Below are 12,506 nucleotides of genomic sequence, written 5' to 3'. Positions count from 1 at the left end.
TTGCTGTCCATAAAACATTTTATTGCCCAACTTAAGTGATGCAAGTCCTATTTTACTGTTGGGGCTAAAGACCAATTCAAGTTCTGCAAAGTTCCACATGAAATTTGTTAGTTGTTCACTCTTTTTAAAGCACCACAACGCAATTAGTCATCGTGAGACCTCACCTGAGAGCTTCTCTATGAGAGAACATAAGGGCTACCAACCTAAACTACCGGTCTGACAGCTATTATGGATCCTAATCTCCTACTCCTCAAGAGACTACCTCATTCAGCACCCTCAGCTCCACCCATTATCATGCTACACTGGCAGATGTGTCTCTCCAATTGTCAACTGGCAGCAAAATGTGCACACAAGGTTATGTAATTAGAAAAAAATTTAATAAAATAAAACAGACCTATATATTTAGAAGATGACTATAAGAACATGAAAATACCTTGCATAGCAGCAACAAGGTGCCCATTCCATTAAAGATTAAAACATGATTAAACATTCCTGTCGAGTTTCTCTTTCGTCATACTACCCATGATTTTTTTTGGAGCCAGTGGACAAATTCAAATCTGCAGCAAAGTCTTTCAATAAATTGTGGGAGTGAAGACTGCAAATGGCATCAGTTTTACCACAGTGATTGAGATGTTGGCATCTCCATGACAGTCTGCTAGTTGATGGTAGCACCAGTTGCAGACAGCACCTCTTAATTGTCCAGAAATTTAAAGCAGTGTTGTCACAGGTCTGAAGCATTGTCAGTGGAAAGAAAGCCTCAGCCTCCTGTCCTACAACTATCCTGACTTTTAGAAAGACACACTTCAGATGATTCTGTTTGTTAGAGGAATAAACCCCAATTCATTAGGTTTATCTGTAATTTGAAATATTGGGTCTGAGTTTTAGAAAGCCTGGAGGGATGATTTAAATATTTAATGCCAATTTCTCATATCTTAATCCTAAATTACAATTATCTAAATGTGTTGTTATAATATACCCTGCTTTTTTTCTCATTTAGTTTGCTATTGCTTGTGTCTATTGGTGACCAATTTCTAAAGGGAGTGCACTGCCTCACTGCATTATTCATCATGAAATCACTCATGGTTACAAGCACAGACTGATGTGCTCAATGAGGGCTTTCAGGTCATTTCAAAGTCTCCACTGGAAGCAAATATGAAAAGTTTTGTTTTTTTTCGAATATGAGACCAAGCTTTTCGTAATTGAAATTACTGGCTGAAATGTTTTTAAAAGAGCATCACACCACTTGCTTGCTGTGGTGAGAAAAACTGTGCTGAGTGATGTATGACTTATTTGTGTGCTATTGTTTGCTGCCAGTGCATCACTAGATCTTAGATAAAGGACTCTTGCATCTATTCAGCTGATGAAAGTACACAACTGAGATGCTGTTACTCAGCTTTCACAGAAACCTTTTTATCAATATATGTGAATCAGAACAGTTTTTGGATTAATGTTGGCCCTCTAGGGATTGCACTGCTCCCGAAAGTCAAGGTTTATTTTTGTGAAAAGGCCTTTTTTTTAATATTAATGCAATCAAGAAAATGTCAAATTCAATGAATCCCACAGTGACAGCTCAGATGCCATGCAGAGAAAATACTGTCAGATGACACAGAAATAGGTGAACACTATCTTGGCAGCTGAAAGTGTCCACACAAAAGCAAATGTAATAGGGAAAAATAACTAACAAATTCAAGGCTACACTTAAAAAATATAAGTTGTTAATAAAATACCTATGTTTTAGTATATATATGTTGAATATGTGATAAGGTCATAAATGCTGAAAATGCTATCTAGGAACCTTCAAAAAAACTGCAAACTGAAAGACATAAGAAAACAAAAAGAAAGTCCGATTTGGTATGAAGAAATTGCACTTTTTTACATACACACATATGTATATACGCAAATATATTGCATACCCAGTCAAATAAAGCTTTGTACAGTCCCTTACACAAAGCTTTTAGAAAGTTTAACTACATTATCTAAACCACTGGTTTGGATTCCAAGCTTTTTGCTGGTTCAACTTTGATGTGCATGCACACAGTTTTTCATGGCAACAGATACTTCTAATGGACGTAACTACTGGGACTGTGGAACTTTTTTTCTAGCAGTGTTGCTGCATCCCCAGATGCTAGTAAGGAAATTGGTGATAGAAAATCTTATCAGGACTGACATCAACCAAGATCTGGGTTGAAAGAATTTTACACATAGTTTTTAAAGGAATATTTTGAGCCATGTTGTCATGACAGTGTAGGTAGTGTCTTAAGTGTTATATTTTTAATCCTAGAAAACACATTGACCTGTTTTGTCATCCCTCCTCAGGTTCACCTCTGGCCAATGGCAAGATGCATCTACACAGCTCAGTAAAGCGCAAGTTGGCTGAGGAGAAAGGCTACGTGTTCGACAAGCGGCTCAGGTATAATGTGCGACAGAACGAGACTAACTGTCGGTTCCGAGACATTGTGGTCAGGAAGGAGGAGGGCTTCACACACGTCCTGCTCTCTAGCCAAACAACAGACAACAACGCTCTGACACCAGAGGTGAGTACAAGAATGTACACTATTATAACGCATACACGTTGCTATTTATTATTTTCCTTTATGCGTGTCCATTTCTTCCTTATGTTTCTGTGTTTCTCTGTATCAAAACCTATGTGTAATTATGTAACTTTTTCATTGTATCCCAGTTGACATGGAGCTCTGTGTGTGGGGGAAAATAAATTAGAAGTTTCCTCATTAACTGCTGTAGAGATGCCCTAGAGCTGCACACTAAACTCCTAAACTGCTTCAGGGGAGCTTTTTTCAGGAGGCAACTTTAGACTGTGGTTTTTATTTGACAGATGCCAGGTGTGAATATGTTTAGCTGCATGAATCTTACACAGGGTATGGCTGAAAAAGAGATACTCAGCAAAAAAGGTTAGGAAACAGCTCTCGGGCTCTGTCCTTAGTACTGGTAGTGACAGTTTCCTTAAAACTGCCTCCTTCCAAACAAGGTTTCTACAATAGAGCAATTAGGGGTACATATAATCCAGCGTTATGCCATCTGTTGTAATTGCAGCAAAATGTCAGTTGAACAAGTGAGGAAATTATGCATCAATTTCATAAAGGAGAGCATTATGTATTATTATTATTCTTCAAGAGAACTGGAGACCCTAGAGATGGACAGATTCCCTGTGATTTCCATTGTTGCTATGTAGAACTAACGTTGACATCTCTGCTAGAGTTTGCACTGTTGAAGGTTTATTTTTTTGTCCAGTTAGTGTCCGATCATTCGGTTGTTTGCAGGCTGTTTGCAGACAGCATAGTGATCGCTAACATCAAGTTTTGTTGATGTATAGACATGCAAGCTCAGTGATAAAATACCTAAATGCTGTAATATTTCTTAGTTGTAAAAATGTAGTTAATACAGGAGCATCACCAAAATGTGCTAAAAAGAAGCACAATTTGACGACTTTACCCAGATGCTTCAGTATAAAAGCAGCTGTTAAAATACAGTGACTAATTCTGCAATCGCAATGACAGAATTTCACGATGAGTCAAAACCCAGATGATCATGCTTGATGACATTTTGACCTAAAACAACAAAATGTTTTTAGTAAATAATCAATAAATTACTGATTTACTATTACATTGAACACATGTTAACAGGATCTTGCTATTTTTAGGAGTACTTTTGATTAGGTCTGATGACATACCAGCTGAGTCTTCTCTGCAAGCAGTTTTGGTGCATAATCTATGTCAAGCTGCGTTCACTGGCTTTTGACATGTTTTCTCACACTCCCCAGCAATCTGTCGATCACCTGCTACCTCCATGTCAATCAAATTCCCCCCATAAAATCAACATCTAGTGGCACTACAGCCTGAATTCAGGATTTTGTGCTGTGAGTTATAATAATCTGTCACAGTGATGGACAGGGGTGTACGAGTTTGATAAAAGTCTATAATTTTAACATTGGATCTAACATGGTAGCTATTTTTGGAGTATGCGTTTATGTTTAGACTTGCATGATGCTTTACATAAGCCATTCTCAATATTAAAAAGTGTGTTTTTAAGTGTTACTAAATGCCTAAATTCTGCTAGCTCCCTCTCCCCCAGCAAATTTAAAGAATGCAGCTGAGAGAATCATACAGGGGGCGTGTATGGAGCCATTATTGTAGCAAAACTATTTATAAATGTGAGTGGAGAATTGTGTAACTGTATCTTATTCCATGTGTGTGTCATCAGATTTGTAAATGTGTTAAAGAATCTATAAATATGTACTGAGATTTGTGAATGTGAACAGGAATATGCAAATGTGTGTTCAGAATCCGTGTTTGGAAATGTGTAAAAAAAAAAAAAAAAAATCTACACATGTGTATTTAGATTTGCAAATATATTGAGATTTGTAAATGTTTAACACATCTGTGAATGCGTACATAGATCTGTAAATGCATGGACAAATGTAAATTGAGACATACATATTAATGGCTGAGAAGTCTAAGCATTTGCTCCAAGAGCTGGAAATGCAGACAATTCATCGGTTACAACTCAGCCATGGGCATGGCCTTGTGGCTGTGGTGCGTGTGATGTGGGAGGTAACACCGGACAGCTTGTCAGACTGAATACCGTTCAGTGTAGCAGCAATACAGCTGACTCTCCATGTCTGCGCTGGAAACACAGTCTGCTGGAGCTTTCACAGTCACTAGAAGCACATTTTACGGCCGTTTGTATACGTTTCTGTGTGGTACCTGTGTTGTAATATTAGCTAAGCTTGCGGCTTTAAGAGGCTAACTCTCTAGTGTCTGTGGGCGAGTGTCTGGCTACGGCTATGTAGCAGGTCACAGTCTGCAGAGTCAGGTGAGAGGGGTTTTTTTGGTTGCAAAACACCACATAAGTCACCTGCCCCCAGATCAGCCAATTGTGAAATTAAATTGCAATAGACAGGTTTCAACCAGTAGAGGGCGGTTGCTATACATATTTATAGCACAATATGTGGATTTCAAATATTAAAATGTAAAGATTTGAAGCAGAATCAATCAACAACACTATTTAGTTGATTGAGGATTTAGTTTAGTTTTAGGTTTATATAGATGGTTGGGGGTTTAGTTATTCTTTAAAATCAGTAATGCTGGGATATAATATAGTAGAATCCAGTATAAATAAGGCTGGGACGTATCCATATGCAACACTGACTCTGGTTTAATGGCTCTCTGCTCTGATGCTGTAGCTTCTTGCATTGTGATGATCCACTTGTAGAATTGGGTGCATGCAGGAAAGTACCAGCCTGTGATTGGTTGCTTCATTTCCACACTCCAATCAACAACAAGCTGCGCCATTTAAATATCCTCTGGATGTATTCAGTAATTGCTTTCTCGGTTTAGTAGATGCTTACTGCAACTGCACTTTTGACTGTTTTTGACTGACATTTTTTAACCTTGTTTTATACTTTGATTTATGAATTACCATGTTGTTTTACTAGCAGATAGTTTTAATCTGCCAATGTTTTTTGGAATTATCCATAAATGCTTTAAAAGTTTGATAAATGCTATGCAATGTTACATTTATGGATACTTACCCTGCAGGTCATATGGCATTCAGTTCTATATTTAGAATTTGCTGATATACTAATGAAGCATATTGTAAAGAAACATATAGTTTGTTAATTTCTGGAATATCTTCAATCTTGAAATATTGTGAGCTGACAACATTTTAAATAAAATAGAGTTTTTAATGTATTCTTTTAACAGATTCCTTAGAGGTCCATTAATACAATAGTCAGTTAGGCCACAGATAAATACATCTATCACAGTTCTCAACCTCTGGCTCATAAATCTAAGCAAACAAGATTTTCCTCCCCTCAGACTGTAGGATGTGTCTTAGATCTTCCTCAGAGAGTGGTTCTGGCTTTGATACAGCATCATGTGCGTGACGGCCTGTACTTCACAGGCACTGAAGTGGCCTAAACTGTGTGTGCACATGTGTGCGTACTTTCATGTGTAACAGTAAGCCCGTAAGCTGTGGGCTTATCAAACAGCTCTGATAGCTCCTTCTCTGTCCCTCAGTCTTTGAAGCTACAGGAACAAGAGAGTCTGCGGATGTGTCTACTGAATGGCTTTTGCTGCGAAAATCTTCAAAATTATCCCTGTACATTTTTCATCCGAACACTCGATGCTTGCTTAAAGGGAGACAGTTCCCCGAGCCGTTAACTGGTACTGTTTCTGTCACCTTTCTGGCTTAACGTACAGCAGCTTTCTGCGTCTGTGCTATATTGCTCTTCAAGTGTTTTTGAACATCTTTCACTTTTTCCAGCAACACACTGACTATGAAACAATGATTTTATGATCATTTTATGATCTAGATCACTCTCATCAGGCATCTGTGGCATATAGTGTATTTGTATGTAAACACTGTGTTATATAGGCCTAATTGCTGCACACCTGCCTTTAATAAAGCACAAATTAAGAGGGAAGAAAGGATCCCAATAGGCCTTTTTCACAACAGACATTTTGCCTTGTTATAGCAGCAAAAAGCACAGGTGTTACTAATATCATTAACAATGGCTCTGTTCTGTTCAAGTGTCCCAGTAAGCCGTGACAGTGAGCCAGCATGCACTATGCCACCCCCCCCGAAACTGATGCAGCTAAATGGAATTCAGCCATCCTTAATTTCCTTATCTACGCCCATGCTTTTTGAAACTGTGACATGAGGCTTGTTAGAATCTTAGAAACTAGCAGATAATTTAGGTAGAGCTCTCTTAAACTCTTGGACTGTGTCTGCAATCATTTCCCATTCACTATGTAATGCACTATATTCACTGTCCACAGTTTTAGTGTCTCCATGGCATGTACACTACTTTTTATATATTTTAACTTACTGCTCTCTACAGTAACCTATTGAGTGCCTGTTCTATAGGGAGCAGTGAACACATGATCGAGGGAGTGGTTTCCGATAAAGCCCCATAAAACGGCAAGCTGTTTCTGCTTTGAGAAATCCAAAACTGTCCTACTGAAAAATGCACCAAAAGACATAAAAATACATGATTGATTGGCTTGTAACCGCCCTTAGAGGTTGTGATTTTATTTCTAGGGAGCTGACGCATTCAGTTGCAAGTCTCTTTGTTGTGGATACCACCTTTGTTTATCTGCAAATGTCCTCGAGGCCTCTGCTCGCTGCACATGAATGTCACTTTGACTGCTCTCTTCTTCCTCTTTGTTTCTCAGACTGGAACCAGCGTCTGCCCATCTCTGCTTCACGTATCTGATTTTGATTCAGCTTCAGACAATAACATCACTCGTAGTCACACACAGATACACACACACACCACATCTAGTTAAAACTGGGCACAGATTATGTGCTTGGTGAGACACAGAGAATTAAGTTCACTTTGAGGTTGAATGGTTAATATGGGTCAGGGGTGATAATCTGATTAAAACGCAGCTATAGTTGTGCAGATTGACTGCAGACAGTGATGTGGCCCTGTGGGTGTTGGGCTTTCCAGACAACTTCTTATCAGGTCGGCTGTCTGACAAAGGCCAAACACTGACTGTTGATGCTGAATAATGCGGTGCTGATATTAACTGACAGAGTGAAACTTCACAGACTGCTACATTGCTTTGTTGAGATATAATACTGCAGACGCACTGAACTGAATACTCACCGTTGATTCCTTTGATTATTTCCTGTGAATTAATTAAGAGGAAAAACTTATTTGACTTTTCTTACAACTCCTGTTGGTTCCACACTGCAGCCAGTAGAAGCTGTTATCAGCATACGGTCAAGTCAGTTGCTGCTGGCAGGCAGGTTGTCAAGGAAACAAGCTGGCCAGCAAGTTGTCATGTAAACATCTCACATGAGCCTTTGATACTTTTGTTTGTAAAGGCAGACATGATAAACATATTGTAACGTTCCCATTGTCCCATTGTACTTGCTTATATGGTGCTAGTTTGAATGGAATGTGGCTTCCATTGAAGTATGCTTATATTTTAATATATTTCTTGATGCCATAATTATTCACTTCATTTTGTTGAAAGAATTTGTTGTCTGTCGGAGATCTTGTCAGACATAAAGCACTTCCAGAATGTAACAGTAATAAGAGAGTAAAAGCTTGCATTTTGTTATCACTTTATTAATCAATTTAGTATTTTAACAATATAAATAAAGGCAGGGGAAGACAAATTTAAACCATTGGGTTTTTAAATATATACCAAACGCAACTTAACGTAACACCAGCACTTATAAAACTTAATCCTGAGAATCTGTGGCCCTCAATTGAAGATATGTTGATCACATGGTGCCTAATTACGCTATATGAATAGCACCATTGTAAATACACTTTTCCATAAGCTGTCAGCATTGTAGGAATGGAAATAGCAATTTTTGCATTGCCAGTGTTTGTTGTTATTTCTTAGGCCTGTCTGTTTGCCAGAAAAACTTCTTAAAATCCTGAGTAGATTCTAGGATTGTATATTTATATTTTACATTTTATTCTCAACCTTTCTTCATGTGTCGGATCAGTTAAGAAAGTAATATTCATCTCCTTTTTTTCGTCTTCAGATCATGAAGGAAGTTTGTCGAGCTCTGGGTAATGCAGCTGCTGATGACAGCAAACTATTATTGCTCAGCTCCGTGGGGACTGTTTTCTGCAGTGGCCTGGAGCCGTCGTACCTGATCGGGCGTCTGTCCACTGACCGCAGAAAAGAGAGCAGCCGCATCGCAGATGCAGTACGGTAATAAGAAATCTGACCACTGTAAACACCTCTCTCTTATCACTTGTTATTAGACTTGACAGAGTTGGTACTGATTGCTCTTTGACCCCTTTTAGGGACTTTGTATTGGCATTCATCCACTTCAAGAAACCCATTGTGTTAGCAATAAACGGGCCTGCTCTGGGCTTAGGGGCCTCCATCCTGCCACTGTGTGATGTGGTGTGGGCCAGTGAGAGGGCCTGGTTCCAAACTCCATGTGCAGCCCTCCACCTCACCCCCTCTGGATGCTCTTCTTACACCTTCCCCCAAATCCTAGGCGTAGCTCTGGTGGGTCCTTGACCTAATTTGATTCCTCTTACAACCACCTGATTACTGGGACTTTACCCAAATCAAAAATTTGGATTGCACGGCATAATGGAAATATCACTTGTAATCCCCCCCCCCCTTTCTTTCCCCATTGACAGGCCAACGAGATGCTGTTCTGTGGAAGAAAACTCACAGCCCAAGAAGCCTGCAGCCGAGGTCTGGTGTCACAGGTCTTCTGGCCAACCACATTTAATCAAGAGGTGATGTTGCGTGTGAAGGAAATGGCGTCATGCAACGCAGTGGTAGGTCCTGATCTAGACAACCCAGCGAGCAAAGCGTTCTGTTGAATATAAACAAATGACCCTCTCCCCTTTCTGTGTTTGAAAAGGTTTTAGAAGAATCCAAATGCCTGGTGAGGAGTATTCTCATGTCAGTCCTGGAGGAAGTCAATGAGAAAGAGTGCCAGATGCTGAAGCAGCTGTGGTGTTCAACCAAAGGACTAGAGGCACTCTTCAGTTACCTGCACAACAAGACATATGAGAAGTGATGAAAGGTTCAAAGGTTATCTACAGAGGGACATCCAAACTGAAGGAATAGTTGCATTAAGGGTCTTTTTTTCCATCCATCAGCAGAGGTGATATTCTGGAGTTCTGTTCTCACAACAATTAAAGTATTTGTTTTTGTTTTAATGGACCCATAACTGTCCAGATGTTTATTCTTTAGCAGTCAAAGAGCAAAGGGCCAAATGTGCATTGCTTAAATACACACTGAAGGAGGTTCTTCAGGGAGGTACAGAGTGTTTCTGTACATATGCTAGACTTATGCGTTTATGAAATCATCAGGATGTATGAAATCAATGTATGTCTGATAGCACATGACACATTGACAATAATATATATTAATATATATTTATTTCAAGTGTGTAAAAGAGTTACTTTCTGTATATGTCTGTATATAAGATGCATTTTCAAGATTTTCTTTGGTTGCTTGTTTTTTGAGTTGAAGTGTAAACCAAAGTTTGCATGAGGACACCGTTTCTTGCTCCTTACATGCACATTCCATCCTCTCTGTATGGACTGAAGAAAACTGTTAGAAAATTGGCCACAAATGCTCATATATAATATATATAGTGACTGTTCAAGACATATAATCTGAAAAAGATCATGATACACTCTGGATAGAATAAAACTTGGTTTCTTTGCATCAAATAATTCATTGTTCATACTGTAAAAGTCTTTATTACAAAGAACAGACGTCTTGTTTTCCAGTAACTTGTCATCATTATCGTAATCACAATGAAATTCCTTCTGTTACATGAAATCAAGATTAATGTCCATGTACTAATGAGACCGTCTGGTGTTAGTACAGGAAATTTCATCCTCAGACTGCCAACATCCATCTGTCTTTAGTTATTTCTACCTGCTACACAACAGATATGACAAGTTTTATTTATTCTCAGTTTTTCTTTTAAGGCAGACTTGTTTGAATTGAAATGTACTCTAGTTGCATTTAAATTCAATTTTCAAATTAGAAAATAAGTGGAAATGGAGAACACTGGAAGTCACTGGAAGTGTGAATGCTAGCCCTGAACGTAAAAATGTGACCGTTGTTAATCGAACGGCACTTAGGCTTGAGTACAAAATGACTTGTTGATTAAATTAATTGGTGGCACATATCACATGGAAGGATTAGCAATGAATTTTGTCTCATTTTGTTTGAGATACATATAGTGAGTAGCCTTACATGCAGTACTGTTGTGGTTCATATGTATAACATGGCTTCCAGTTACCAGTGCAGATAGTTACTGTGTGAAATGCGTGATTGTTTTATGAAAAGCATCAGATAATCATGTTGATATTACCTGACAGTTATTTTTAGTTGTGTATATTTTAAAGCACACGAAAAGAGATGACATTGCTTGGTCCTCAAGTAATCACATTGTGACTACACTAATTGTCAGTGATCAATATTGTGGAAATGCAACAGTCGTGTAGTTGGAGTCAGCTTTGTCCTTATCTGCATGTGATGATTTAAGATTTTAAGAGATTTTACATTGCAATGTGTACTATATTTAGGGATCTATTTTGTTTTACCAAAAAAATGTAGGTCTGTGAAGATTGTTTTGTAAAATTCAGAAGATATCTGTTATCATTTTTGCAGTTGTACACATGCAGTACAAAATAATATATAGATAATATAAACTGTTTTGTGTAACTAATTGCATGTAATATACTGTACATATTAATGTGTTGCCTGTCTGAATACCTTGTATTCCAGGGTATGTTTTGTACCAACATTGTAAGTATTGTTAGAAATGGTGCAGTTTATTTTTGTATTTATTTGAGATAACTGTTTGGATGTGCAGTGCCATGTGGTCTCCTTTGCTCCAGAAGTACCCCGACTCTCTTATTCACCCTTTCTAAATTATACTATAAAAACTTTGATTATCAAATGGGTCAGGAAAGCAGATAATTTATACATATATAATTTCAAAGCCAAAATGTGCAAACACTATTGTTGAACTTGAATGTTTACTTTTTTAGTTGACATTATCAAATTAAGTATTTTGTGGTAAATTATCAAAGGCGTGTCAGATAATTTAATATATAATATTATGTTTTACTGAGCTTTACAAGTATGGAAAGATGATCAATAAAATGACCTTTATCGTATTTCAAGCATGTAAGACTCTGTTATCGCTCCATGAGGTAGTTTAGGTCTTTGGCTATTTGGCTGTTTGATCACAGGGAACAAATAATGGCTTGATGACGCATTATTGGATATTTTTAAGTCATGAAGTCCTCCATTAATCAACAGCACACCTCCACATAAGTTCGTGAAAAATAAAACCTTCACAGTTTCATTATCTTGTATCCTATTTTGCCAAATATGTACAGTAATCAACTACAGAACAGCAACTTAATTCAATTAAAACTTGCATGTTTGGCAGGTTTGTGACAAAAAAATCAACCAGGCGTAAATAATCACTCAGATTTTGTTTGGGTTTTGTGGGGTTTATTTAATGAAAGTCCCTACATTCACTTATTTCACTATATTCTTAATCTGTTGCTAAAAGAAGTTAATATACCCATTTGTTGATTAGCTTTATGGTACCAAGAAGAGGTTAGAAGGACCTGTGTGATGTGGCTACTGAACAGCATCACTGAACACAAATCTCTCAGATCCACTGAGCATTAATCACACTGATCTTTTAAGACATGGGTCTTTATGTATTTATTCATTTTTATTTATTGTGTCACCGGAAATAAAAAAAATGCATTTTACTTTGATTTCTCCTTTGAAATCAGATTCCAATTACCCTCCTCAGCATGTGTTTGAAGTGTGCTTAATCATAAGATATTAAGTAAATCAGATGAAAAAAAGAAGCCCTCCTCCTATTTGCTCCATTATTTATTACAAATGACTGCCTATTTCGACAGATTTCTCTGTTTCTGTCTTTTATAACAACAAAATCATGTGTGCTCCCATGTACGTGTATTTCATCATTCATGTTTTTTTCCT

General features: G+C 37.8%; 1 protein-coding gene across 1 annotated transcript in view; it reads left to right on the top strand.

Annotated features, from left to right (window-relative positions):
* The window catches only part of cdyl (chromodomain protein, Y-like), a gene marked incomplete in the record, with an annotated part of 24,079 nt that extends 11,780 nt beyond the window's left edge, over positions 1–12,299 (top strand). The window contains 5 exon segments of the mRNA XM_035651761.1: positions 2,317–2,534; positions 8,527–8,699; positions 8,795–9,005; positions 9,143–9,286; positions 9,373–12,299. Coding sequence (XP_035507654.1) covers positions 2,317–2,534; positions 8,527–8,699; positions 8,795–9,005; positions 9,143–9,286; positions 9,373–9,531 — 905 coding nt within the window.
* Between the last annotated feature and the right edge of the window lie 207 nt (positions 12,300–12,506).

Source organism: Morone saxatilis, unplaced genomic scaffold (assembly GCF_004916995.1).
Source record: "Morone saxatilis isolate NCDOM2014 unplaced genomic scaffold, NCSU_SB_2.0 Contig11, whole genome shotgun sequence".
Lineage (NCBI taxonomy): Eukaryota > Metazoa > Chordata > Actinopteri > Moronidae > Morone > Morone saxatilis.
Note: the sequence above shows the minus strand (reverse complement) of the source record. Positions and strands in the feature narration are given on the sequence as shown.